General features: G+C 39.6%; 4 protein-coding genes across 5 annotated transcripts; 3 read left to right on the forward strand and 1 right to left on the reverse strand.

The window, feature by feature from the left end:
* Positions 1 to 2,782: 2,782 nt before the first annotated feature.
* Positions 2,783 to 14,872, forward strand: mov10l1 (Mov10 like RISC complex RNA helicase 1). The gene is made up of 27 exons (XM_058644611.1): positions 2,783 to 2,911; positions 3,220 to 3,325; positions 3,435 to 3,622; positions 4,778 to 4,937; positions 5,199 to 5,311; positions 5,502 to 5,689; positions 5,950 to 6,093; positions 6,285 to 6,593; positions 6,733 to 6,930; positions 7,240 to 7,354; positions 7,980 to 8,157; positions 8,256 to 8,326; positions 8,407 to 8,498; positions 8,638 to 8,693; positions 8,943 to 9,034; positions 9,116 to 9,191; positions 9,289 to 9,470; positions 10,442 to 10,588; positions 10,816 to 10,937; positions 11,029 to 11,128; positions 11,592 to 11,738; positions 11,995 to 12,168; positions 12,350 to 12,499; positions 12,666 to 12,773; positions 13,428 to 13,568; positions 13,667 to 13,758; positions 14,481 to 14,872. The coding sequence occupies exons 2-27, from the start codon at positions 3,229 to 3,231 to the stop codon at positions 14,494 to 14,496; spliced, it is 3,456 nt and encodes a 1,151-aa protein (XP_058500594.1). The 5' UTR covers positions 2,783 to 2,911; positions 3,220 to 3,228; the 3' UTR covers positions 14,497 to 14,872.
* Positions 14,873 to 18,301: 3,429 nt separating this feature from the next.
* On the forward strand, positions 18,302 to 20,044 carry szl (sizzled). The gene is made up of 4 exons (XM_058646005.1): positions 18,302 to 18,710; positions 18,826 to 18,992; positions 19,150 to 19,242; positions 19,366 to 20,044. Exons 1-4 carry the CDS (start codon positions 18,430 to 18,432, stop codon positions 19,674 to 19,676), a joined length of 852 nt encoding a protein of 283 aa, XP_058501988.1. The 5' UTR covers positions 18,302 to 18,429; the 3' UTR covers positions 19,677 to 20,044.
* A 915-nt stretch (positions 20,045 to 20,959) lies between these two features.
* On the forward strand, positions 20,960 to 22,264 carry LOC131470365 (prolactin-like). Of its 2 annotated transcripts, XM_058646139.1 has the most exons (5): positions 20,960 to 21,007; positions 21,087 to 21,265; positions 21,403 to 21,504; positions 21,640 to 21,825; positions 21,910 to 22,264. In XM_058646139.1, exons 1-5 carry the CDS (start codon positions 20,998 to 21,000, stop codon positions 22,117 to 22,119), a joined length of 687 nt encoding a protein of 228 aa, XP_058502122.1. In that variant the 5' UTR covers positions 20,960 to 20,997; the 3' UTR covers positions 22,120 to 22,264. The 2 variants fall into 2 exon arrangements, with proteins under 2 accessions (XP_058502122.1, XP_058502120.1); XM_058646137.1 differs by having other exon boundaries at positions 20,965 to 21,265.
* A 769-nt stretch (positions 22,265 to 23,033) lies between these two features.
* Positions 23,034 to 27,385, reverse strand: dbx2 (developing brain homeobox 2). Its single transcript, XM_058646036.1, has 4 exons — positions 27,036 to 27,385; positions 25,968 to 26,051; positions 23,833 to 24,017; positions 23,034 to 23,318 (listed from the first exon to the last, which is right to left on the reverse strand). The coding sequence occupies exons 1-4, from the start codon at positions 27,304 to 27,306 to the stop codon at positions 23,127 to 23,129; spliced, it is 732 nt and encodes a 243-aa protein (XP_058502019.1). The 5' UTR covers positions 27,307 to 27,385; the 3' UTR covers positions 23,034 to 23,126.
* Positions 27,386 to 27,489: the final 104 nt, after the last annotated feature.

Here is a 27,489-nt window from a genome sequence, read left to right on the forward strand (position 1 = left end):
GTGGTGAACGTTGTGTATTGTCAATGTCAGCGGGGGACACGACCAGACAATCTGCCCAATGCTTTTTGGTCAGGTCAGGAGATTAAATACAAAATGATTTTCAGCTTCCTCAGACATACGCCAATATCAAAAATGAGTTTGATCACTGAGTCACTGTGAGCTATACTCAGCACTCAAACAGGTAAAATCACTGTATATACAATTGCCAAGTACAAGTGCCTGTGTAACACATCTGGGCAGCAACTGTGGAAACTGTCTCAATGGTTATAAAACACAACTATTTACATGTGTTATATAATGTATACATAAATGTAAATGTCTTATTGCACAGTCAAGATTTTAAACCACCTTCATAAAAATGTACTTGGTGCAACACAGTTGTAAACCAACATAGTGACTCAGCCATCATGCGGATTTACTACTTTTTGCTTGTCCATTAACTACAAATCCACCAATATCTAAGGCAACAACAACAAATGGCAACAACAACAAGGACTGCGCTGACAACTCACATGTGCCATATGTTGCAGTTTTAAAGAAAGTGCTGATAAGTCTCAGTCTAAAAATATTACAGATCAAATCTAAATCAATAAAAGGATTTAGTGTGAGGACGGATTTCACACCAGGTACCATATCATGGGAGATAACCGTTAAGCAATAACTGAATGTGTAATGGGAAGGTTATATTGCTGAAATTAATCATTTTCTTTTTCCATCGTCAGTAATTTTAGCAGAGGGTTGCGCTGGGACAATTTGGACACAAGAAATTAATATTTATTAATCCTGGCAACGTTAATCCTGGATTGCCTGGAATACATCTAAAGTCAGTTAAAACATCTTAAACCTATGATACAATTTGATAGATGGACGTTTCTTGAATATGAGTAAGGGCCTCTTCAGTTCATATATTTTCAACTACTTTTAATGGTTGATATGTTAATGTTTATCCACATGAGATTAATAGTCCATAGTTAATAGTGTTGCACACTTGGAAGTGCTGCCTGACATACATTTTGCTGGTCCTGATTCCCAGCTATTGAAATGATTTATAAGTGGATATATTTGTGTTATATTATGAGTATTACTATTAGTTAAAGAAAAAAAAAATCACACATTTGACAGCCCTGATAGACAAACTCATCCCCTGCCTGGTTGCTTTGATTTTTAGCTACCTCACAGACAGACCACAGTATGTCAGGCTGAAGGACATCACGTCTGGCTCCTCGGGAGACTGTGCTGTCTTCCATCCTCTTCTCTCTGTACACTGCGGACTTCTGCTACAACTCTGAAACGTGCCACATCCAGAAGTTCGCAGACGACACGGCCATCATGGGGTGTATCAGAGACAACGAAGAGGAAGAGGAATATAGGAGCCTGGTGAGGAACTTTGTTGTCTGGTGCCACATTAACAACCTGCAGCTCAACACCTCAAAGACCAAGGAACTGGTCATCGACTTCAGGAGGGACAGACCCAGTCCGAGACCAGTTCTAATAGCAATAAAACCTTGGGCAATATGGGGTAACTGTAGGTGTGTATATGTATATATGTGTATGTATGTATATGTGTATATATGTGTATATATGTATACATATATATATTATATGCATAGTTCATTTTTATCTTATATTTTATTGTATATCTTATTTTACTTTTTTATGCTATATTTTATTCTATATTTTATGGTGTTTTGTACCTGGGGTGTTTTTCTTTCCGGTCTCCTGTAAAGTGTGACTCTAATTTTAACAGTGCTGTGTGTGGATGTTGGAGCTTTTAATTTCTCCTAGGGAACCTGGTTTTGCATACATTAAAAGGACCAAGATAGCAATGGATCCTAAAGCATCTAAAAATGTAACTTCAGTTCAAGGAGTAGTTTTGGCGTAAAGCATCAGGTTCATCCAGCTTCAAGATGAACAGTTGCTGAAAATATTTGAATTCAATATATAGCCTGCTTGCACTAAATTGCATATGATTATGCATTTACTGTAGTTAATGTAATACCTTATTTCAGCTGATACACCTTATTCATTTACAACCACTTTAAATGTTGAGGCTCATTGGTTTAGAGTAAATGTACATGATATTAACAGTATCATCACGTCATCCAGGCAAAGTGGGGGAAAAAAACAAGGGAAAGTAAACCAAAACAGAGAATTGGTCACCACATTAAGAGAACTTTATTTTTTATAACTGATGAAATACTGTGTCTAAAGTGTTGCGTAGAGCTGGCACACCTTTTACCAGGCAAATAAGCATTACAAGTTAAAGGTATAAATAGAAAACAAAACAATATTTGTTGTGGTCTTTTAGATCTAGGGATTTGATTCTAGAGTTAATTTTGAGAAGAACAATGCAAATCATGGGAGATATTTTGCATAAAGGATAATAACATTCATCAGGTGTTCTAGGTCATTGTCCACGGCATTATAAAAATAACAAATTACATATAATTTAATTTACATACATAATAGATTTGGCAGATTTCATTAAGGTATGATTTCAAAACAGCCCAGCATTTCTGGGATATCTCACAATCAAATACAAATAGTGGCTTTACTCCCACATATTAATTGGTCACTTCATTGCTATTTTTTGTAAAATGTACAGGAGGAAACATATGATATAAATACTGATGGGCTTTAAAAAAGCAGTGTGGCAGTGGTTCAGTTATTTAAATTAGCAGTTTTGGGGGCTTTTTTTGTTTGTTTGTTTTTTAATACAATTGGGCAGATTTTGTCACGCAAACCTGGCAACCCATGTCTAGTCAGGAAGCGATTGGGTTTTCACAGCGAATTGTGGGAAATAGGGCCCTTCAATGACCCAACGTGTCTGTGCTTCGTCTTCGTGCTTGAACTTCAGCGGCCCTCCAACCCGAATTTAAATTTGTTGTTCAACATTTCGCTTTTGAGAACGGTAGTAATAACTTTTTTTGAACCAATTATTCGTATTAGTAGTCTGATAAATATAATACTTTCATGCTAATTCAACTTTTAGCTAACGCTAGCACCAATATTATCCTAGCTAACTATCGAACCACTATCAACAAACTAGCATCTGTTATAAATGCTAGTTTATAAAAGCTAAGTTTGTTATCTGGTCTGTGTTTTTATTATTAGCTATTTTTTAGTAGGCTAGACGGCACGGTATAACCACAGGTGAGCTAAGGATAGCAGTGTAATTTGATATTGGTTAGCATTCTAACACGCTGTATGTTTGTTTAGGTGACAGAAATGCTGTCTACTGTGCGGCTCTTGCTGTCTAAGCTGGTGTCTCCATTGTGGAGAACTGTAGAGATGGATGAAAATGGCATTTTGGGCGGTGAACTCGGTAAAGTCACACTTTTAAATCACTGCAATACAAACACACCAACGCGTGTGGGTTTTGGGATTAGGATGTCATGTTGTGTTTTTCTCCATGTTTGTTGTTTGGTGGTCAGGTATGGAGGACATTCGTCACATGCGTGGCAGTGTGGTGAGCCAGATCTGTTTGGACTATGGCATGATAGATGATACAGTATACTTTAACATCGCGGAGGTACTCGGCGGGGTGTTACTGAAAGAAGGGGATATTGTGAACTGCACAGCAGTAAGAGATCATAACCAAGGCGGGTGGAAAGCTTTAAGGGTGAGTAACCTGCGCTCAGTTGATTGATTTTTTTTGACTAAATATATTAGTTGTTTGGTCCACAAAATATAAAAAAAAAAAAAAATTGAAACTGAAGTAATTGTGAATAGGGCTTCTTGTTTTGTCCATAAAGCAAATATATTCAGTTTCTGTCACAGGAGCAAAATGCAAAAGCTCTCCATGAACACTAAACCTCTGCCAAGTCTACACCAAATCCACAGGAAATTGAATACCAGTCAATTCTTTACTCTTTGACTTGTGCTGGACATATACTGTACTGAAAGACACATGTGGTTTAAAACAACTCCTTGGCATTTTGAAAAAAACATTAGGTAGCTATTAATTCAGTAGTAGATTACCAATGCCTAAATCATTGCAGTGTAGTAAAAATTAAGGACAATCTATATTTTTCCAGATGTGCTTCCTATATAGTAAATGCCAAATGAAGATGTATGTTTTTGGTGACTGACTTGTTAACTTATGTCTTGTAATTTAGGACTTCTTTCATTATAAATCCCATTGTGAGAGGATTAGTGATCTATTAAACCATCAAGTATAAAGTATACAGACTGTATGGTGCTGACACTTACTGTATCGTAGGCTACAACGCAGGTTAACTTTGTTATCACCTGCAATGCAAGTTGGGAGTGTCATTTGCATTTGCCAGTGGTTAACAACAAAACAAGATGTTAGTGCACCATTGACATTTTGCTTTTATTGTGTTTTGCACTGATTAATATGTCAATTTATGTTGGATTTTCATTGGCTATTGAATTGGTGTACATCGATCATAGTAGCACACACTATGAGATGGTCATCATAAATTGTTGATGCTGTCAGGAAATTCCACAAGCTATCATTGGTTTGGTTGCAAGACTGTGACAATTGCCTTCTTTGAACCTCTCAGCATGACATGACAGGACCGCATGACAGGACCACTGTTAAGCAGCCATGGTTAAATAAATTGCCACGGTTGTTTCACATTGGCCATCTTTCTTCTAGGAGAGCCCGACATTTTTCAGTGTACAGCAGTCTTAAGAACTGACTCTTGAGGAGTTGAGCCCAGTTTTTTTAAATGATTCCTTATTGTTTGTTCAGTAAAAAAAGGGGAGCATTCAATATGAACTTTGTTAAATACAGATTACTCTCATTTAGGTGGAAAAGTGTACGGAAGCCTGGGATGATGGAGGAGGAACTTCCCTAGAAGCTGACAGTTTGCGGCTGCGGCCTCTCATTGGCACAGTCACATCATTCGATGGAGATGGCGGCAACATAAACAAGACCACATACTTCTCACGCTACAGTCTTTCCGAAGGTACTTCTTCACATTATACTTCACACACTAAAATGGTTAGCCTCATGACCATTTCTTAAACTTTTCTCTTTTTCATACACCCACAGTAGCAATTGAGTCATAGAGAACATTCTTGTCTAATTTCATAGTCGCCTATATTTTAATATCTATCTGTTAATGTCTGACACATATTTGGCCAAACTAAGAGCCACACTTCTTAATGTTGATGTTAAATGTCCTGCCCACTGGCACACTTTATGTCTTTCCTGTCTTTTCTTTTAGGGTATGAGCCAATGAAAGGAGACTGGGTCCAAGCAAAATATTTTATCAATCCAACTGAGTGGACTACACAGGCTCATTCTGTGGCTCCTTTACGCTATTGCCGCCTAGACAGGGTAATTTCCTCAGTGAAAGTTCTCAGCTGTATTACTCATTGGGCTTTTTAATGATAGTTATGAAATGTATTAATTGTGGAGGAATGTTGATGCTTAAAAGATAATTCACTTTTGTTTTAATTCAAACAAGTAAGAATAAAATCTTGTTAAGTGAAATAACTTATTTCATGCCTTTGATCCTTTTCTCCAGGTGTGTGTAACCAGTGTGTTTGGTAACAGTGGCGTGGTGGACGACAGTGTATTTTTTTGCTTGGACTCTCTGCTGCTGCCTGCAAACTATCAGCCTTTGATAGGGCACCAGGTGAACCTGGTGATGGTGGAGAGCAGTCAGTCCATCTACAGCTGGAGGGCCCTGTGCATGGCACCCTGTCTCAAGAGGTACTGACAGTAGTCTGAACATACAGCACATTGTTCTATTGTTTCAGTTTTTGATGCATATTTTTTTGTCCGATGACTACATTGATTGAACTTGATGGGAGTGTGGGGCATGCCAAAAACAGCCCCATTAACTTTTGTCATAGATCAGATTAAGGATGTGGATACAGTATTTTATTGTAAATAAAATGTATGAAATTTGGTGCAAATCTGAATAATAATCTGAGAGAATATGATTACTGTTTGTAACTTTGTTGTTGCAGTGTGCATTCGATTCCTGCAATCCTTACAGAGACTGAACTCCAAACCATCTTTGAAAACAAGGGAGAGCTGGAAGTGTCAGATTATGGAAAACAATTTGGGGAACTAATCATTGGGGAGACACGAGAACTGATGTTTTGGATACAGTGAGTAACCAGGGAAGCAAGAACATACTCCTGTTTTTTATTGTGAAAGTAAAACAATTTTTTTAATAGCATTTATTTCGATACAGCCCAACTCAGACAGAAGACAGGAGGATTAAACCGTACCTGTCACCTGTCCTTTCCCTTAGCACAGTAAACTCTAATGAATAATCTTTTTCCTCTGATAATGACAGAAATAAAGGTTCAGCGACCCACAGGTTGAAATACTGTGACTTTGCTGGCTGGGACTCAGAAGAACAGTTCAGCCTAGTTACTCTTAAAGGCTCCACATCTCAGAGACGGAAGCGTCCTTTGTCGGCAAATGGCTCTGGGTCTGCTCTTGAGTCATCTGAAAAACGAGCCTTTGATGCAGAGGTCGATAAAAAAATTGGTGCTGAAGTGCTGAAGGAGACTATTGACTGCCCTGATGTACGGAGGCAGGAAAGGGAGCTGGATATTTCACCAGGAGAGAGGGTGTCTGTTGCAGTAGCATGTCAAGCAAAGTAAGACACTTTTTTGTATTGTTGTGGCTATACAAGCAGAAGCAATTCTTGGAGAGATGAATGTAGCCTTGCCATATTGAGGTGTTGTTGGTAGTATGTTGTCTGTACAGCTAACTTACATTTATTGGAAACTGCTCAGGAGCCTGGGAATCTGTGCCGAGCTGCTATTACTGCACTTCTCCTCTTTCACCATTGGGCGGTGCCTGGAGGTCACAGTTGGCAGTGAGGAGGCAACCCTGCTACAGCCTTCTGTGCCCTACTCTCCCACTGATGCTCGTCCACTCCCAACTACACCGACTCAAGTGATCACCGTCTCTGTTCCAAAGGACACACCAAGGTATTCAGTCTGAGCTTCAAAATGTTTCTGATTGTTGTTGAAGTTAACGGTTTGCTGTGTTGCTTATTATTTGTGATTAAATTGTTTAAATTGATTTTCTTCTTTCTGCACATGTTGGGATTCTTATAAATTAGGTAATTAAAACAATTTATTTTCCATTCTTTAGAAGAAAATTAAGTAATTGAGTGGATGATGCAAAACAAAATCCTAAATTACTCATCAGTATAACTGCAGCTGTGCCAAATCTGCTACTAGGACAGTTTTTTTTTATGTTTACCACTTGTTTGACATTGCCTTGAACACCCGTAGATTTACTAAGCGGCGGTTGCCACAGTTCCTACCGAACTTCCCAGTGCCACAGGCTCTAAAAGACTGTGTGGAGAGACAGAGTGATGTGCTGGTGGTTCAGCCTTGTCTTGGAGAGGTGAGCATGTCATTGATGAAGCTTCACATGGACATTTAGAGAAGTGTAATAAAAGGTATAGAGTTGGTTTACAGCTGCTTCCATGGCAGCTGAAAAAGAGCTTATATGTTTGGTTTTTGTCACATCTTTGGTGAGGGAAAGAAAACTTAAAATACTCCACCTGGATTTGAAATACTGTGCCAAAGTCTTAGGCCACCATTAGATATGTTGTTTTATCTATGCTAGGATGACCACACAGTATCATTATTTGTCAGGCTCTTTATTGGAACACATCCTGAAAATACTGCATGCAGTTTTAAAGTAAAATTCATAGGATTAAGTGTCAAGTATTTATTGTGACCTCCCCTTTTAGAAAAATAGTACAACCCTGGCTCTCTTAAAGCTAGAGTGGAACCCTACTTCATGTTTATATTACTATTTTATGTAGACAACATATCTGATATTAACTCTATTATGCCAGCTTTATTCAAGACATGCTTGATCATATACTCATTGACAGCTTGCTGACTAACTTTCAGTCACATCTTTCCAATGAGCTCAGAATTTGATAGACAAAAACAACAAAGTTGGGGGCTTTTGCACGGTTCTGTATATGTTTAAACTTTTTTCTGCCTTGTTTGCGCAGTTGCTGTCACCGTCCAACATGCGTGCACGCTTCTCAGCCCTTCTCTGGCTGGAAGAGCTGCATTCAGAGAGGGAGCTGAGGGAATTCACAATCACTGGAGCTCTTCTCAGGAAGGGAGCTGCCTACCTGCACTTAGAGGTCAATGGGTTGACTGAAGGTAGACCCAGTGTCAATATAGGTGAGGAGGCCTCAAGTGTCTTTTTTTTTTCTTCATAATTGCAGATGTTTCTCTTGTAATTTTTGCAACACAAATTTCTTGATGAGCCTTTTCTACAGGTGACAGAATAGTCTTGAAGAAAGCACGGAGTGATGGTGTTGTAATGGAGTTTGTTAGTTACGTCACAGAGGTATGGAGATATTTAATACTCCTAAGCTCAATAAATGCTTCTTCAATTTAGATGTAATCTGATTCTCTGTTTTAACACAGATCAATGACGAGAATGTAAGCTTGAAAGTGAACTCTGACTTTCAGAGAAACTACCTTGGAGAGCCACTTGATATTGAGTTCTCTTTCAATAGGTAAGAGAAAGGAAAGTCCTAATATCCTCTGAAATGTATTTCAGTGATTTCTTTATTTTTCAACTTCACAAAATGTATCATTGTTGAATTTATTCAGTTTGCTCGTAATAAGAGAATTTTTGACTGCTTGCATTTTCAGGATCACCATGAGGAGGTGTCATAATGCACTTGACCAGACAAAAGTGTTTGGCAACAGTAAGATAAACCTTTTTGTCTAGAAGTTTGACTCTAGATGGTGCTGTTGTTGTTTTTATCTGGTTTTCTGTTATACTGGTGTGGCTTTCTTAGGGGAATTAAGCTTAATGTTTACTTTTCCATCAGTATCTTGGATACATGCTTTCAATTGTGTTTAGTCGTCTTCATAACTTCTGTTTTTAGTTATACTGCAAAGCTAAAGGTTTTTTTTTTTTAAATGCTGTAATTTTCCCAATGTACTCTCTGCAGTTCTCTTCCCAGCTGTTGTGACTCTTCAGACTCCTCAGTGGACAGGAAAATGGATAGAAGACCCAGACCAAAACAAATCAGTAGACAGTGAGGTGAAGAAAAAAAAAAAACAATAATACAACAATGTCTGGGTTGTCTACTTTTTCACGGGTGTATCTTTATCTGAAAACCAGACTCCACTCCCGGATAATAAAAAAAAGGTGTCGACCATTTCCATCAACATGAAGTCAAAGGCTACACAGACTAAAGGTTAAAATGTTTTTAATTAGCTGTCCCATTTTAAGCTCTGCCTTTTCATAATGGGTAACACTGAGAATGTGTGTAACAAATACCTATGTGCTCCTAGATGGTAGACTGCCACTGAAACCAATTCCCAGCAAAGGAAACTTCTTTAACCCTGACCTGAACCCTGCTCAGAAAGAGGCAGTGAAGATGATCCTGGCTGGAGAGTGTCGGCCCATTCCTTATATACTGTTTGGTCCTCCAGGCACTGGGAAGACAATCACCCTCATAGAGTCTATACTACAGGTACATACATACCTACACCACTGTAGAATATACTTACTTATCAAAGGTGGCATTCATATTAGGCTAAAAGTAACTCAGTGTAGAGGAAACCTTTCCATTGATCATGGTCTGTGTAATGATAATACATGTCATATTTTAATTTAATTTATTAAAGTAGGACATAACCTATACAGTAACTAAATAAAAATACTTGGATGACATTTCCCACTGTAAATAAAAATGTCTTTGATACTCTGGGGCTGCCACTGTGCAACTTTGACATAAGTTAGAGTCCAAATCTGTGTATAGTAGTAGTGATCAGGGAGAATTGACCATTGAAAATAAGTGCTTGATCTGGCATGTGTTAATATTGGCTGTCAATCATGTCTCACCCCGTTTAATCAAGGTCAAATTACTCAAATTATTAGAATGTATAAAAAAATTAACAGTTACATGTACATAAATGTGATAAGAGCTTCCTCAAATTACATATTCTTTTTTTGTTGTAATGCATTTGTCCAACTACTGTACACACTCGTCGATGTCCACATTAATCAACCTTTTAGCCTTTGCTGTCAATATTCTAAAAAGTTTTCATGAGGTTTTGAAAAAGGAAAACTAAAAAATATATTAGCGATGTCTCTATCACTTTTCATCTGCGATACTGATACTGCAAATAATTTATCTTCTGATGTCAAGTCATCAAATATTATTTTCCCACATGGCTCTGTGCATAGTGAAGCATGTGATCTTTGGATTGCATTGGATTTTATATTTTTTATCCTTCTGATATCTAAACCAGAAACTTTCAACAGTATAATCCCTGTAAAATACTGGTATTGGTGGAAAACCTCTCAGTGACTTTTAAGCTTTGTCAAATTCATAATTGGTACTGCTAATATGTCAATGTTTGGTTGTGTTTCCTGTCAAACTATTTCCCATACTTGTCCCCTGCTTAATGTGATTCATGGTCAAAGTCCTCTCACCTCCAGGTGTACCACTTTCTACCCAGCAGCCGTGTACTCGTTTGTACTCCTTCCAACAGTGCTGCTGACCTCATCTGTGTCCGCCTTCATGACAGTGGCTTCCTGGATGCTGCTAGTTTGGCCCGCATCAATGCATCATGTAGGCCGGATGAGGTACTGTACAGCAGCAGGGACGCTAAATCCACTGCAGTTGTTTGGCTACAAGTATCTGAGTTACACATTGCATGATCAAAGGAAAAATATGCATGTTCCAGTGCACTGCACAGATGCCATTGCCAGCAGGAAGGGTGGTGCAGATGTCAGTAACATTCTCTGTCTGCATCGACCTTTTATTACTTTGCTTTTTCATGTAAAATGTTTGTGTCTCTTTTTCCCTCCAGTCCATCCCAGATGTGCTCAAACTTTACTCAAAGGCAGGAGAGGACATTCGTCAGGCTTCTTTTCACAGGATCGTGGTCAGCACCTGCTCCAGCGCTGGAATGTTCCACAACATTGGACTACAGTAAGTTTGGGGTGGTATTCGATTGATAACACACATACACACACACACACACTTGAGTGTCAGTTTAGTAACTGAATTTGTTTGTACTCAGAGTGGGACATTTTACCCATGTGTTCTTGGATGAGGCCGGCCAAGCCACTGAGCCAGAGTCACTCATCCCCATAAGCCTTGTATCAGAGCGCAATGGACAGGTCAGCACATATTATATTTTGCAGAACTGTTGTTACATCACATTTTTGATCAAAAATGAAAATGTGTACCAGGTGTGTTTCTGCTGTAGATGCATTTCTTTTCTTCTCTTATTGTTTAGGCATATTAGACCATTTATATTCTTTGCCCTCACTTTTTACTGCCACTTTTATTCTTTTGTTACTTCCACAGACTTAATCCATTGTGCGTTAGTTAAATGCATTTTAGCAGTGATATAATGACCATACCGTATAGTCATTTCTCAATAATTTAATTTAACACAGCATACATGTTTCCAATATTTTCTGGATGTTTTAAAATAAGAAAAAAGGCTAGTGTGACTTACCCTTACACTTTAAAAAAAGCATAACAATGGTATATTTTAGGAAACAGAGTACAGCAGAAAAAAATAAATGTCTAAGTTTTGTTTTTTAATAACACATTTTCTACCTCTTGCATGCTTAGATTGTGTTGGCCGGAGACCCCCGTCAGTTGGGTCCAGTTGTGAAGTCCAAGCTGGCCACTGCCTTTGGCCTTGGGGTGTCTATGTTAGAGAGGCTCATGTCCAACCCACTGTACACCAGACAAGACTGGGGTTACAATCCTAAACTGGTTAGTGCACTGCTGGCAAAAGTCCATGCATGTAATCAGCATATTTAAATTAATTGATGAGGGAAGTATTACATTGAAAATCCAATTGGAATATTTCTGATGTACTAATTCTATTCTACATGGCACTTGGTTTTACATGGATATTTCTTTTTGAAACCGTTTATTATTAATATTTTGTTGTAATATTTATCTAGAGAAAACTCTTCTGTATGTGCTCAGTCTGCATAATGAATCTGCTGTCTTTTAATTACTGCAGGTGACGAAGCTGATCTACAACTACCGTTCTCATGAGGCTTTGCTCACGCTGCCTTCCAAGCTTTTTTACCAGGGGGAATTGTGTTGTAAAGCTTCCAGGACTGTAGTTAACTCTCTCTGCCAGTGGAAAAACCTGCCCAAAAAAGGCCTCCCTCTTCTCTTTCACGGTGTCAGGGTAACAAAGTCTTGTTAGAAATGCATCTGTTATCTTGCCAATATAATTTGCTGTAGAATGAGGCACATTCTCCTTTCTATCACTGGTATCCCTAAAGTACCAGTTAAATTGTTAATTTCATCTTACATTTGTACTGGGATATTGAGTTTAGATGTTTATTTCTGTGATTTTACTCCTTCAGGGAACAGAAATGAGAGAGGGTAACAACCCATCATGGTTCAACCCTGTGGAGGCTGTACAGGTCATGCTCTACTGCTGCCAACTGGCCAAGAAGCTCTACAACCCTGTGGATGCCTCTGACATTGGCATCATTGCCCCCTACAAGAAACAAGTAAGAGTCTACCCAGAATAGCCCATTGTGAATTACTTACTTTTCCCATCTTTGTAAAATATAAAAACTTTCTAAATGATCCACTTTTTTTTCCAAATGTGGGTTTTCAGCTTTACAAACTCCATAATAGATTCTTACATTTTTTTGTTGTCCTATCTTTTTCCAGAGTGAGAAGATTCGAGTGCTCCTGGGGAAAGTCGGCCTGTCTGACATCAAAGTGGGATCGGTGGAAGAGTTCCAAGGACAGGAGTTCCTGGTCATCATCATGTCTACAGTAGGCAAATTATACCACAACTACATGGATTAAAACTCCATCAAAGCATTAAAAAAACAAAACATTAAAAAGCAAATGTAGAAATGGTATTTAGTATGTTGCATAACGATTCCATGAGAAACTAATATCAACTTTGGGTATTAAAAAAAAAAGACGCAAAACTGCTCCTGTTCATCACAACGGTATGCATGCTACGTGGAACTAACTTAATCCGTACAGCATGCAAATAACCTTCTCATTTCTGTCTGTCTCTCTAGTTATCTATTTTCTACTCGCAGTATAATTTTGTGAACAGACAAAATGTTTCTTTTAGAATTTGCCCCACCAGACAAAAATTGAGGTTTTGTGCTTGCAACTTGAGTTTGGAATAGTACCTTGATATCATGGTGGTTATTGATGATGACATACCATTTGTTACTTTAGCATAAAGTCGGGTTTTCGCAGTCCGCTGTGACATAAATACATTTTCACAATTCAGAAATGGTAAAAATGACACATTACGGCTTTATTGTTGAAATTAAAGGCCCTACAAGAACATCAAGACTTCACACTTTCTATTATAATCTATTTAAAATTAGGATAAGTACTTGAGGACAAACATGAGTCATAACTCTGCCATAGTTCATTCACTTCATTTGTTCTCTGATTAAATAGGTGCGCTCTAATGAGTCAGTACAGAGTGATGATTTGCAGAGTTCACTTGGTTTTCTGGCCAACCCCAAACGCTTCAATGTGGCAGTCACTCGTCCTAAAGCGCTGCTCTTAATTGTTGGAAATCCCCATGTTCTCATTCGGGTAAGTGAGTAAAATTGACCCCAGCTCATCTACAGTATGTTAATGTTGATTTTTGTGTGTATGACGGCGCATTGAATTTATTTACATGCCTTTTCCAGGATGTGTGTTTCAGGGCTCTGCTGCAGTACTGTTACATCAATGGGGCATATCTGGGCTGTGACCCCCCTCCCTCCCTTAGAGACACTCAGATGTATGTAACACCCAGCTCACACACTGCACTGTTGTCAGCCCAATAATCCACTCACTGACAAATGTGTAAATCATGGCTAATATTAGGTATTAGTTATACTTATGTACAAGTCCTGTTTAGTCAACAAAAATAGGTGTTAACCAACCATATGAGTTGATCAGACCCACTCTCCGCTCCTCTCTCTCTCTCTCACACACACAGGGCAACAGTGTGTGCATAGAAGCATGCAGACACAGCCTTCCTGTATAATGTAACCGCGTAGAAGTCTTCACTGACATTTTAAAGACCACTGTCATCTCATTTCCCTGTGTGTGAATGACGCATCAACGAGTGGTCTCTGAAACACTACAACTAAATAATGATTCTCTCTCCCTCCCTCCCTCCCTTTTTACTAACATCTGCTGTATCTGGCTACAGCTGCTGTGATTCTGTCTCTTCTTCACCTCCAGCAGTAAACTGTTGCTACATAAACAGCAGAGTGTCTCACACATTAGTGCCAATGCTATTTGCCTCCTTTAATTTTCCACAACCCATATTTGTATCACAGCCACACTTAATGTGCGACTTTGTGCGACTGTCTCGCCACTATTCATTTCTGCATCTTGTTGCCAGGTTTAGTGCGTTTCTTAAAGTTTAAGTGTGTAAGATTTAGGTGAAGGAGGAGCCACATTCGTTTGAGTTTTGGTTTTTAAATAAACACAACTCTTTTTTTCCTCCCACAGAGTTGCAAAGGAGTAAAGAAGTGCACAAGAGAATGATGCCATTATGGATCGTGTCTCCGTAACCTGGTCTTTAAGTTTTTCCTACTATTGACATTTCCTTGGATTGTCACAGAGTTGATTGTTATTTCTTATTTATGTAAAACAATGTTCAAACCCTAACCCCAGATATAAATAAAAATAATGTTTGAACACTGCACAAGTTAGTCTCTGGTCTGTGACCATTAGGTGGATTAGCTCAGCGATGCACAACATTTTTCAGTTAGACTGCAAAATGATGCATTACCATTCATTGTTTTTGAGAAAGGAAAAATTACATATAAGACAACTCTTCATATGCTGTGATGACCACAGGGTCTTTCTTTTTCGTACCGTTAGGTGCAGTGCTGTGCCATGTTGATCTCTTTCCTGGTTCTTGTCAGTGGATGCCAGTGTGTTCTTGAAATTCAAGGCACTCTACCACTGTCCAAAACCTGCAAACCATAGCACAGCATTGCTAGTGTCCCACTTGCAAAGATGGTTTTGTCTGTAGAGACCTCAAATCACCTTTCTTACCCATTCTGGTTCTTTGTTTAAACTAAGATGCATTTTAACCATGTATACATGCCTGAATGCATGTGGTTATATGATTAGCTTGGATATTTGGGTTTATTAGCAATTGAACATAATTATATTGAATAAATGGTAGGTGGTGTCATTCCACGAAGGCTGTAAACATGGCGGCCCCATTAACAATAAACCTTTTAAACTTCATGTTGCCAGTTGCTGCAGACACTTTGTTCGGATTCCTGTCGCACAAATTCAACTGTCTGCTCCTGGTACCAGACTCTGAGAGTTGATGTGAGATTTATTTTAAATCTGCAAACATGTTTCCTGAAATAACTATTTCGTATGGTCATTACAGCAATCTCAAGGTGGGGACTTTTTTTTTTTTTTTTACAGTACTTAAATAATCCTGCCAGATATTAAAGAGGAAAAAAATATTGAATAACATGGTGAAAAAGTAAAAGAAAAGGCTTATACTTCAAAGTTAAGGCAGTAAGAAATTAAAATGACTATTTTCTCATGCCAGCCCCTTTATTTTCTATGGCTCCTGAGCCAGATCATCACAGAGTGCATTATACTGCGTTGATCCACAGATGTCTGCAGTTTCTAGGGGCAGGTTGTCTGCACACCTTGGTGTGGCCACGTCTGCCCACGAGCCCCGGAGACTGGATGTAGCAAATGAGTGCTACTGACAGTCTGCACAGGGACTGTCAGTCCTACTGGAGCCCAGCAGGATAGAGGGGTGGGGTGGTTGGAGTGGTAGAGGGGGCAAAAAAGGCAAATGGGAATTCAAACTCTTTAAGTTAATGAGTCTCTTATGTGCAGGGAGGAGACAGCTTTTATCTAAGTCCACTGTGCTGCAAGGTAGCCCAGCTCAGACACCCAGACCCCCCTCCTTCCCTTACGAATCGAGCTTCTGTCTTTGATGTGTCTCAGGTGTTTGTTCTGTTTTCTCACTCTACTGATGGAGACTAAACAGTAGAGGGACTAACAACCCAAACAATATTTACATGTCACCGTGTGTGCTATTCACTTGATTTTGGACAGTAAAATCCCAGTTGTACTGACTCTTGAGCTATGACTTTAAGAATTTATACCTGTGAACCAAAAATCACCTCCATGTTCTCACCAATGCTGTCATTGTGATGTGGTTTGATTTGTTTCTAAATAAATGGTCTTACCTCCCTGCTGGTCGGGAACAGTTAGTTTTGAATAATCATATTGTAAAAGTGAATTAATCAGCATCACTGAAATATTAGGAATGGGGTTTTCCATGATGAATGAACCTACATTTCTTTTCTTAATGAGTGTTCTATCGTGAACTGTAACAGTACAACACATTATATACCTGCTATCACCTCAAAATATTCCTTGCGCTCTACACCCAGTGACTAAAACAAGCAGAAGGACCTTGCGGCATTATCAAGACGTGGCCATCCGCAGTTTGTTTTGTAAATTTGCCAGAGGTGTAACGACGACTCACACCTAAGAGACCAGTTTTCACTCTCATCAGTGAAATATCAGTGAACCGCAAAGTTTTACAAAGTTAAAAAATGGCAAAGGTTAATGGGATGTTTTTGTGCTCAAGACAGGCCTACTTTTAATAGTGACCATATGAATTTCCAGCAGGATGTACAATACCTAAAGCAAGATACAGTAATGTTTGTGATTTTAAATATTTTCCATGTACTTTTGGCTCGATTGTCTGCTAAAAGTCTCTTTGATAGACAGGTGCTCATCCAGTCAGCTCCTTCTCTATCACCTTCTCATTAACTGAGGCAGGGGCAGGCAACACATTAACAAGACAGACACTGTGTCTACAGGACAGCCATTAGGCCCCACAACAGACCCCTGCTGGGCTCCTGGCAGGGGGAGCTTGTTAAATGTGTGGACCTATTGTTCTCCCAAATTGGTCTGTGACTCTAATTGCCCAGTTAGTCCCCTCTTATGGGCTGTACTCGTCTACCCGAACTGGAACCAGCCTCCACTCAACAGATCAGGTTGTAAAAACCTGGCTAAGAGTTCAGAGCCCGTCAGAGTCGGGTTTACTTTACTGTGGCATGTCTGAAGCCGCAGACTGGGTGGTGATAGAGACCTCTGATTCTTGAGGGAAAGTTTTCAAAAGGCCTCGAAGCATCAACATGAGATAAACATCTAAATCTGTAGACAGACGACATCCAAACAAATACAAAGATGGTGTAACGCAGTTGCGTTGCTGGAGTTAGGAGCCTAAATACATGAGACGGAGCGAAGGAGACATTTATTGTGTGTGTCTGGTTCCCCTGGTCTGCATCTCTAAACAAGATGCTGGGCTTTTTGAGATGTCAGCAGCAAGTGTGCAGATGTGATGGGTTTCTAGGTTTAATAGTATTAAATAACATTTAAAGAAAGCATTGAATACTTAAATATATTGTCTTATCGAATCTTGATTAAGGTAAATGTATGTACATGTACTTGAGAAAGCATCTGTAGCATCACACTGGCATTGAAAGAAGTAATTTTAGATTTAAATGACACATATCCTTGTGTGTTCCTGCGTGCCTTGCGCAGAAGAATCCGTCTTTGCTGCTGCTTCATCAAATAGATGAGCAAAAGAGGTGGGCTCCTAGTGTTTTGCATGTGGATCTGAATTTGTGTTATTGGTAGATCAAAGCCAGATGAGCAGAAGAGACACTGCTTTGCTAATGAGAACTGGAGACTCTTCTGATGAAACCCTACAATTAGGAAGCAGGAGCACATGAAAGGGACTAGCAATATGAAGGAGACCGTCTGTCTAGATTTCTTTATGAGGGAACCTTGAAAGATGAAAGTTGTTGTTTCTACATGTCAGTTTATGGAAAGGAAGCAACATTTTATTTTCCACGTTTTAAAACTGACAAAGGTAGAGGATGAAATAACGAACGGGTCATTCACATGTGAGGTAATGGGGTCAGTGCTGCAAACACTGCAGATATTGCACCCCAAGTAGCATCACGTGTCAGCTACACATTGTAATCTTTGAACACCAAGTAATGCACTTTTTGTCATGAGGTGTTCACATTGATATTTCCTGCTCCCCGAAGAATAGAAATACTATAAATGATATAGAACCAGTGAAAGCTGGTGTGTGGGCAATCACCCCCACCCCTTCTCACACACACCCTCCATCTGCTTACTGCCCGCCCCCCCCCCCCCCCTGTCTGCAGCCATCACAAAACAAGCTGTCTCCATACACATTGTCTTGGTGTCTTTGATAGATAGTTGATAACAGACTTAAGACTGATGGGGCTGGCTGACCTTGCTGTATATAAAGGCAGCGGCAGCATCTTCAGAGTCACTCAAGAGCAGCGTGGTGTTCTGACAGCAAGCTACTTCAGCATAAGCTCATCTGTCTTGTTGGTTCTCTGGATTTTGCGAACACTTCGGCATGGCTGCATTCATCAATGTGGTTCTTCTGGCTGCGCTGCATCCATTGATGGCATTTGACATGGGGCAGTCAACTCGCTGTGTCACCATACCCAACCAGATGAGGGTATGCAAAGATGTAGGATACTCAGAGATGCGCCTGCCCAACTTCTTGGGCCATAGCAACTTGGAGGGTGAGGTGGTGCCACGTTCAGAAGAATGGAAGCCCTTGTTGCAGACGGGCTGCCATCCCCAAGCCCAGGCCTTCCTGTGCTCCCTTATTGCTCCAGTCTGTCTTGACACGTAAGGATATTTACTTTTCTCTTTTTTTCCACAAACATGTATTTATTATTTCTGACACTAGTATCCACCCTCTCATGTGCTCATTGTTTGACATTTTTGCCTTTCTTGCCCTCAGTTTTATCCAGCCCTGTCGTAGTCTCTGTGTGGCAGTGAGAGACAGCTGTGCCCCGGTACTCGCATGCCAGGGTCACCCATGGCCTGAGGCTCTTAACTGTGACCGTTTCCCTGCTGAAGAGGACATGTGCCTTTCTCCTCATGCAAAATTTAGTCACTTTGCCAAAGGTAAGGACCACAATCTAAGTATTATAATGTTATTTTGAGTAACTCTTATTCCATTGGCAAAATAGCCAGCCACCTACCATTACCCACTTAATGCCCTGTAATTATATTAATGATATGAATGAGTTAATTAAATGTTTGCTTTTTCCCAAAATCTCAGATCTACCCAAACCTGCTTGTCAAAACTGTCCATCAGTTGAAGAAGCTCCCTCAATGAAGAGAGTTCTGGATTCCTTTTGTCACCATGACTTTGGTAAGTTAAATAATTATTTCAGACAGCTGTGGTTTGTTGATCTGTAATGATGTTTATTGCATTTTCACACAATGCGTCACATTTTTAACTCAATTTCCTTTTTTATTTTGCTCCTCCTCACAGCTGTAACTGCCAAACTTCATCGTCGTCGTCTGTCTAACGCATTGCCGGAGTTTGAGGTGGAGGGCAGGGTGGAGTTTATCCGCCAGGGACCTCTGTTGCCCTATGACACCCAGCACCTACTCCAGCAGTGGCTCCTCATTAACCTTCAGTGTGCTAGTGTCCTTGTCCGCCCTGGACGGTCACAGCTGTATGTGCTGACCGGTTCAGTGCAGACTGATGGAACTCTTGCTCTCACGCGTCTCTTTCCGTGGCACAAAAAAGACGCAAACATTGCAGTGGCCACTCGCAAGTGGAAACACCACAAGTGTTGAACGGAGCAAAAACGAAGATTTCCGACGAGGTCAAGGAGGAACTTTGTGATAGCTTCTTACAATTGGGAGATTACTGAGAACACGTACGCTAGAACAAGAAAGCTTAAATGGATGGAGAAACAGAGCTGACCTCAGCATCACCTCGACATCCTTTTGCTTCTCTCAGTAGCTCATGATCTCATCACTGTTCTTACATCACACTGTAATGAAATGCACTCAAACCTGTACATAGTATTAATAATTGTAAATTGAATTAAGATTCTATTTTCTATAATGATATTGGTGTATTTATGACGTCTTTTTTTATGTATGTGTATGTTGTGTGGGGGAAAAAAAGATGACAATAAAATATTCGCTGTGTAAAACTACTCTGTAGTTGTGAGGCTTAATTAACAAATACTGCTTAGCCCTCTGGCTAACAGCAAAGGGCAGCGACTGTGTCTTAAAAGCTTGTTGCCTTCTTACACCCTGACTCAATTCACCACAAGGTGGCACACTCAGGGAAAACTACAGCAAGCGTTTACTATTGGTGCTTATTTGCCTCAAGTGTTTTGATTTGAACTACAAATTGGTCATGATGCAAGTGACTCTGTAAGCAGACTGGTAAGAATGACTTCAGTGTTCACAGTCGATGCGTGTGGTATTGATGACCCTTTGTGTCATTAATGAGAAGACAAATGACTTCATTTACGTTTGAATACCTTTGTTTCTTGACCACACTGAACAGCTCTAGTAAGGGCTGCTGAACAATGGCCTTATTTGATATTTGTTCACAGCACTATGCATAGTCATGCCACACCCCACACTGATAATGAGCAGCTTAAAGTAGTCTAAAACAAATGTTGCATGCTTTTAAGTTCCCGAGATGGTCGGGTTTTTTTTGTCCCTGAATGAGGCATTTGCTGTGGGGACAGATGAGTCAGTGAAGTGAAGTCACTGTGTCATTTTACAACTGGGTGAAATGGTATTCATCACAATTTAGATTGTACTGCTCACGCCATAGAAATACTTAGGGAATTCATTATAGATACGTTTAGTCAACCTGAACTTAAATGATGACTGATAGCCTCAAGTGAAAGTCAATTATTCTACTCAGTATAATGTATGTTTGCAATTTAATTGACAAATTGGCAGCCCTTTTTCCGCCTGGGTTAGTTGTGTCTGCTCAAGGCTGAGTGGATAATGACGCAAAGCATATGACGTACTGTCAAGTTTATTTAAAGTACATTTGTAGCCTTTATAAAGCCATTTGTTTCATCTGTAACGTCCGGCAGAAAAGGAGCTCTACTCATCATCTAGTACTCGTCATAAAAAAGGAACCATGACAAAAGGTAAGGAAACATAACATGGAACATTTCATTTCAAAGAAACCTCATGATTTAGGGAAACCTGTTGTTTTTCTTCCCTCAGCTTGGTTTGCTGTTCTTACACTGTTGTACCTGGACCTTTCCATGAGGGTTGCCACTGCCCCAGTCTGTGCTTATGGACAGGCTGGCTGCCATGTCCCTTCCCTGGCGGATCTCTTCGACAGGGTCATACAACAGTCTTCAAGAATGCATGGCGTCTCCAGTGATCTGCACTCTGAATCTGTGAGTTCTTTTATTTCAACTCCCAATGGTGACCTCACCATCCATCACCCTTAATTCAGGCCCCATCGTCATCAATCATTCCTGTTTGAGCTGCCCATTCTTCAAGCTGCTGTATCACTGTGTCTCTCTCTGCGCAGGACCAATATTTCCTTCCTAACCGAAACCTTATTGGAAAACGGAAATGCCACACATATGGAATACTAACACCGAACGACAAAGAGAATGCCCAAAGACTAGGAGTGAGTGTGTTTGTTTATTTGGGGCCATGGCTATTGCAAGCATATGAGGGGTGTTACGCCATCTTGCAAATGTTGCATGGTGACTGGAACTCATCTCCTTTATTACCAAGTTATTTAAGCCATTTTCATGTGCAGCCAGAACAACTGATAGAGGTGATCCTGAGCCTGCTGGGGGCTTGGGACGACCCCCTGTCGCAGTACTACCGAAACATGTCCCAGGACCAGAATCAAGACTTTAACCACTACAGCTCCAACAAGGCGATGGAAATAAGTGATATGGTGCATGATTTGAGGGATGGAGTGGCAAAAATGGCTGACAAGGTAAGAAGGACATAAAATCATTTCTTTGTCATACTCTGTGTGTCAATGTATTCTTTGAAGGGATTTAATTCTTGTCCACCTCAGATGAAGCTGTCGGGCGTGCTTGGAAATGCAGCAAATTACATCTCACCTGAGAGTTCTGTCCCCGTTTCTGCCTTTTCCTTCTATAAGAGAGGAGAACTCAACTCAGTGGACCATCATGACCTGCTCTTCTGCTTCCACAGAGACTCCAACAAAATCAAAAATTATCTCCGAATCCTGAAATGCACGACCCTTCCTGGCCTGGACTGTTAATAGACTGTTAACAAGACAGTTTTGTTTTACATTTGCCTCAAACTACACATCATGTTCTCACTGTATGTGCTAATATACTTTGTAATGCAAATGTAAAGGATCGTGCGTACCACTGTAGCATTATTGTCCTCGGTAACATTTTTGCTTGTCAGCATTAAAGGGTGAAACATTAAATTGACCTACATTATCATTTATTTGTTAATCTTATTAATGGGAAGCCTGATGTGTTTGTGGAAATGGTAGAAGGTATAGAGTAGATTTATATAAAAAAACAAAAACAGGGTGGAAATCTGGATACATTGAAACATTTTTATTTACAACTGATCTATGCATTTGACACAATGAAAAACATATTCACAAATTATGCCAAGAGACTTCACAATGGAGTTACTGGAGTAAAGCTCACCAAATCATGACACATCCTACAAATAGAAATGTGTCTGTCCCTTTTGATTCTCTCAACAATTGCTCATTTGATGGACTTCAACCTCGGGTGTGCTGCTTGACGAAGACCTGACGAAGTGCAGTGTTGACCTTTGGGTGAGTAGTTGTTGAGACCTTAATTCAATTTTATTTTTAACTATGTCGTCATCGCTGCATCTCAGAATGATGCTGCGATGATGCGTTGTTGCTCGTTCCCAGGAAAACCTGATGAATGAAGTGATTCATTTTTCCCTTTTATCTCACTGCAATTATAATTCGCGAGGAATCTTTCCTGGAAAGACATGTCAGTGTGATAGGCATGAAATTGCTTACTGAGGCCTGTGAGATGCAAAAAGTGGATGGACTAAGCAGCTGAACCTAACCATATGTAATGCAACTAAACCGTTAAATGCTTCGAAAAAGTTAATACTGACCGTGTTAGATAGTACATGTTAGATAGTACATCCCATCCACATATTTTTTTTTAAACAGCCTCCCAGCACTTCCCAGCACTTCACAGCTCATTTTTTGAGTCTTGTGGAAGTAAGACAGTCACTAGATTATTTCCCACTCATTACAGCCTCTCATGTGTCTATGGCACTCTTATGTGGCGGTGCTTTTCGTGTTTTTGGATCAGCGTGATTCTGTGATGGTTGTTCCTCCTCTTCTCCGAGACCCTGAGCCATGAGCTCATCCATCGGGGAACGGGTGTTATGAACCTCCTTCTCTTTACAGTTTCTCCACTTCATTCGGCGGTTCTGGAACCAGATCTTCACCTAGAGCAGTGGGAGAATGAAAGAGGCATTTTAGCCTTGCTAATGGTGTAACTCTGCAGGGCAACGTCCGTGTATTGAAAAGTAAAGAATATGCCAATATTGTTGTGTTACATTTGTGGTTCCAGAATGCCAGTTATGTAAAATTATGCACAGGAACTGCATTATACTTATTTGATTTTAGAGTAAACAAGTAAAAACGGCATGACAATGAATATATAACAATATATATATCATGTTGTGACCATGAAATCAGAAATGGCTGCAGACCCCTGTGCCTGTTTTATTCATTATTCATTAGGGTCTTGCTAATTTTGCTCCGATTTTACATTCATAGCATGTTTCTGCCTTTAAGATTTAACAGTCTAAATGCAGTCTTACATTGTTGTTGATGATGATGAAGATGGTACAATAAAATGTGCCTTATAAATATAGGTTTTGGCAAAAACAACAAGTATTTTAGGATTGGGGAATTACAAGGCAAAGATTTCTATTTCTAATATCCATATTTTAATACCTGTGACTCTTTGAGTCTGAGATCAGCCGCCAGTTTGTTCCGGTCTGTCTTGCTGATATATTTTTGTCTCCGAAAAGTTCTCTCCAGCTCTTTACGTTGTTCCTCTGAGAACACGGCCCTCCTGAGGATCCCTCTGCGAACTTTAGGGCTTCCTTCCGCAGACCACATCCGAAGATTTGCTCCCTCTTTGAAAAAGAATTGAAATACAATTGTAGAAATCATTTCATTATTTGATTATTTTATTGTTAGTGTTTATTTAGTCTAAACACAGGATAAACATAGCAGGAAGGGAATCTTCTTTCTTTTTTTTTTACTAGAGAAATGAACATTTAATATTTGTTTAAAAACATAGTTTTGCAATGAATGAAAAGGATACAATTAGCAGCCTGGGGAACACAAAGGTTAAGGGAAATTCAAATCAGACAGCTAAAATACCGGTTAAGCTGCACTGATTATTATTTATTTGTTTATTTATTTATTTATTTAGGGGTCATTATTAATAGTTTGGATAATTTGAACTTAAAGGTACAACATCTGATTCTGCCTACAAATAGTGACACCATTTCGTACCAACCCTAACCACATTTCCTCCCTTTTTCCAAAATGATGCCTGTTTTTGTCACACTCACTTTATCAGTCACTTTCAATTCCTCCATCCCTGTTTGCCCAATTTAACAAACTGGGGGTGACTAAAGAGAATAGAAAGCCGTTTCAACTGAGGAAAAAAGGAATTTGGTGACCTGTGAGGGGCAATCTCATGCTGCTTCACTCACAGGTGCACATACAACAAAAGTCAAGTAGAACAATTTATCCAAGCCATTCAATGTTGCCTTTTTAATCTGTACGACAAATCTGCACATAGACCACCTCGAGGGAGCACATAAGAGGTTTCGACATGCTTCTCACTACTCTATTGGGACTCAATGGCTTTCACTTAAATAGCTGATTACCAGGTCATTCCTGGGCAACGTGTGTGTCTACCCTAGTGGGCCAACTATAGAGCCCTGTTGGACACCAACAATAGAGCTGTTCAATGGAAATGCCATTACTCGATGGCTCAGTGGCCCAACACTAAATCTTTTCACTTGCAGGTATGAAGCAAGATTGTATGTGAAGATGAGCTCGAATAAGTCTATAAAAGTCACTTTCTTTGAATGCTTTATGTCCTAGTCAAGAGGTCTCCAATGGGCAGGGACGAAAGTTGAAGGACAGGAGAAAGGAGGGGGGTCAGTGAACCAAACTATTTAGCCACACAATGGCTGGGGGATGTTCCTGGTCCTGCCCTCTTTTGCAGAAAAATGGGCAAGTTTTTTGTGCTTGGCAGAGTTCATTGCTGCAGTGAAAAATTGCGGTGAGGTCGCGTGTGGATGGTGGAGTGAATGTGCCAATTAGTTACGGCCAGACTTGGCATTGTTGTGTTGCTGGGCACTGTGGGAAAGTGTCACCCTACTAAGAGGACTCTAGGGACCTGCGGGATGAGTGCTTTCTGATTTGGGCTATTTTCCACAACCCTTGACAGGCATCATCGGATGCAGCAACTAATAACTTCCAATTGCTTTCGGACAATGCCGTAATAAGACAGCTCTTAGTCTCAATACTATCAGAGTGCAGGAGGCTACTGGCTGTGAATAGACATTTCAAATGTGTTCTTAAACATTCCAAGCTCAATTCAGTGCACACTTTTAAAAATGTCAAATGCACTCTTGTTCACAATTTTAATTCAGCTTTAAAATTAAACTTAAATCTGCACAGATTCCCACCCAATCACTGTCCCGAGGGAGAACGAGCCTTTGAAACAATTTGCCTTACTCGGCAGTAACAATCTGCACCTGTTAAATATAATCTTAATATGACAGAAGACAAGATGTTTATTAGCTCTGCATATTTGTGCTAGTAAAAGTCTGTGTTTGCAAGTGCAAAATAGGGGGCCCCAGGGACTCAAAAGCCATGCAATCCACCCTCTTTTCTGTCCTGAACAGCCGTGAATGGTTATGAATAGAGCTGTGCAGAGTTGAGCGGCGAATTAGCTCTTTGGTATTGCATCAGTAATTAGCTGTGAAGTGCATGGGAGACCTGGCTGATGCTAATGCTTAGAGAGTAGTTGAGGCATTGCTGATGAGGCATAAAACACTCACTGGAGAAAACAGGAGGGGGGCTGGACCCACCGCAGCACGCCAGCAGATACTGTGGGCTCCGTAGGAAAACACTGCTGAGCACACCTGCAAAGCAATGGGAGAGAGATGCCGGGTGTGACTTTAATGATCTGCAAGGGACTGTACTCTAACACTTTCTGGGGGCATTTTGAGTTTCCCCTTTAAAGGTTTTAATTGTATGTACATTTTTACACTAGTGTTACTCTGTCGACGATGCACACAGCCAGGAACTTAAACTTTTAAATGTTTTGAAATTTTCCTCTGTACAGTTAAATAAAATGTACTTATTCACTCTCCAAATGATTAGATAATACATAGACAATAATAATAAACATCATTTCTTATTTCTTGAAATTGCGTATACTATATTTGACATTTTTTTAATTTACAAAAACCAAAAAAAACATACTTTCTCTTAAGATGAGCAGAAAATGTGATTTTCTTTTATTTGTTACAAGTTTTTAAATTATTATAAATTTAGTTCGATTTTGGTAATTTTTCTAACTAAATGTAATCCTAATTTTTACAAGTGATTTATTATTAAATAATTTAAGTAAATTGATTGAAGAGTCCAATCTAATCCAGGTTTATTTATAAAGCAATTTAAAACAACCACAGTGGACCAAAGTGCTGCACAGAATAATAAGTAAAGACAGAAAAAATAAAAGACACAAAAAGCAATAAAATACATCTAAAAAAAAAAAAAAAAAACAATTGTCAAAAAAGATTTTTAGACAACTTTTATATCACCCTTCAAAGATGCATTTTTACTAAGATAAAACTTTGAATATAATTTCCATACTAAAATGGAAACTGTGAATGTGTCCGAAATAATATATATGTAAAATTATAATTATAAACAACATTTATATAAAGTTTAATATATCTGTTTGAATGAGATATTTGTCGTCAAAAAACAAAATGAAACATTATTGACTCATTGTGTTAAATTCTAATGTGGCAGCTTCATTAAAAAAACTTCTCCTAAATGTGATGATCGAAATATAATATATGTAGTTTAAAAAAAATAAATAAAAATAATCGGCTTACCTGAGTGTGGCAGAAGGAGTCCTCCCAAGTCTTTCATCTGCTGGGGACTCTGGGCCTGGCTGTGGTAGGCTCCATGCTCAAGGCCCCAGGTTCTTCTTGGATGCTCATAAACTGCTAGTTTCAGGTGGGCTGAATGAGACTTGGCCGAGGACGCCTGCAGCAGATTGTCAATGAGAAAACTCTTTCCCGAACTCCCAAAACCCGTTAAAGCAGGAGGAGAACCAGGCATATTCCTCCTGGTGCAGCTCTGTACGGAGACCATCCTGTTCATACAGTGACCCGAACACTTGAGTTCCCTCTTCAGCAGTCACAGCTCAGTGACACTAAATTCTCCTTTAATCCCTTCTCGAGTGACCAGGCCAACTTCAATAAACTGTGAAGAAAACAAAAGTTCTCTGCTCTTCCTCTTTCGGGCACTGCACTTTGCAACGGGGCTGTGCTGTGATTGGTTGAG

The sequence above is a fragment of the Solea solea genome, chromosome 12 (assembly GCF_958295425.1).
Source record: "Solea solea chromosome 12, fSolSol10.1, whole genome shotgun sequence".
NCBI lineage: Eukaryota > Metazoa > Chordata > Actinopteri > Pleuronectiformes > Soleidae > Solea > Solea solea.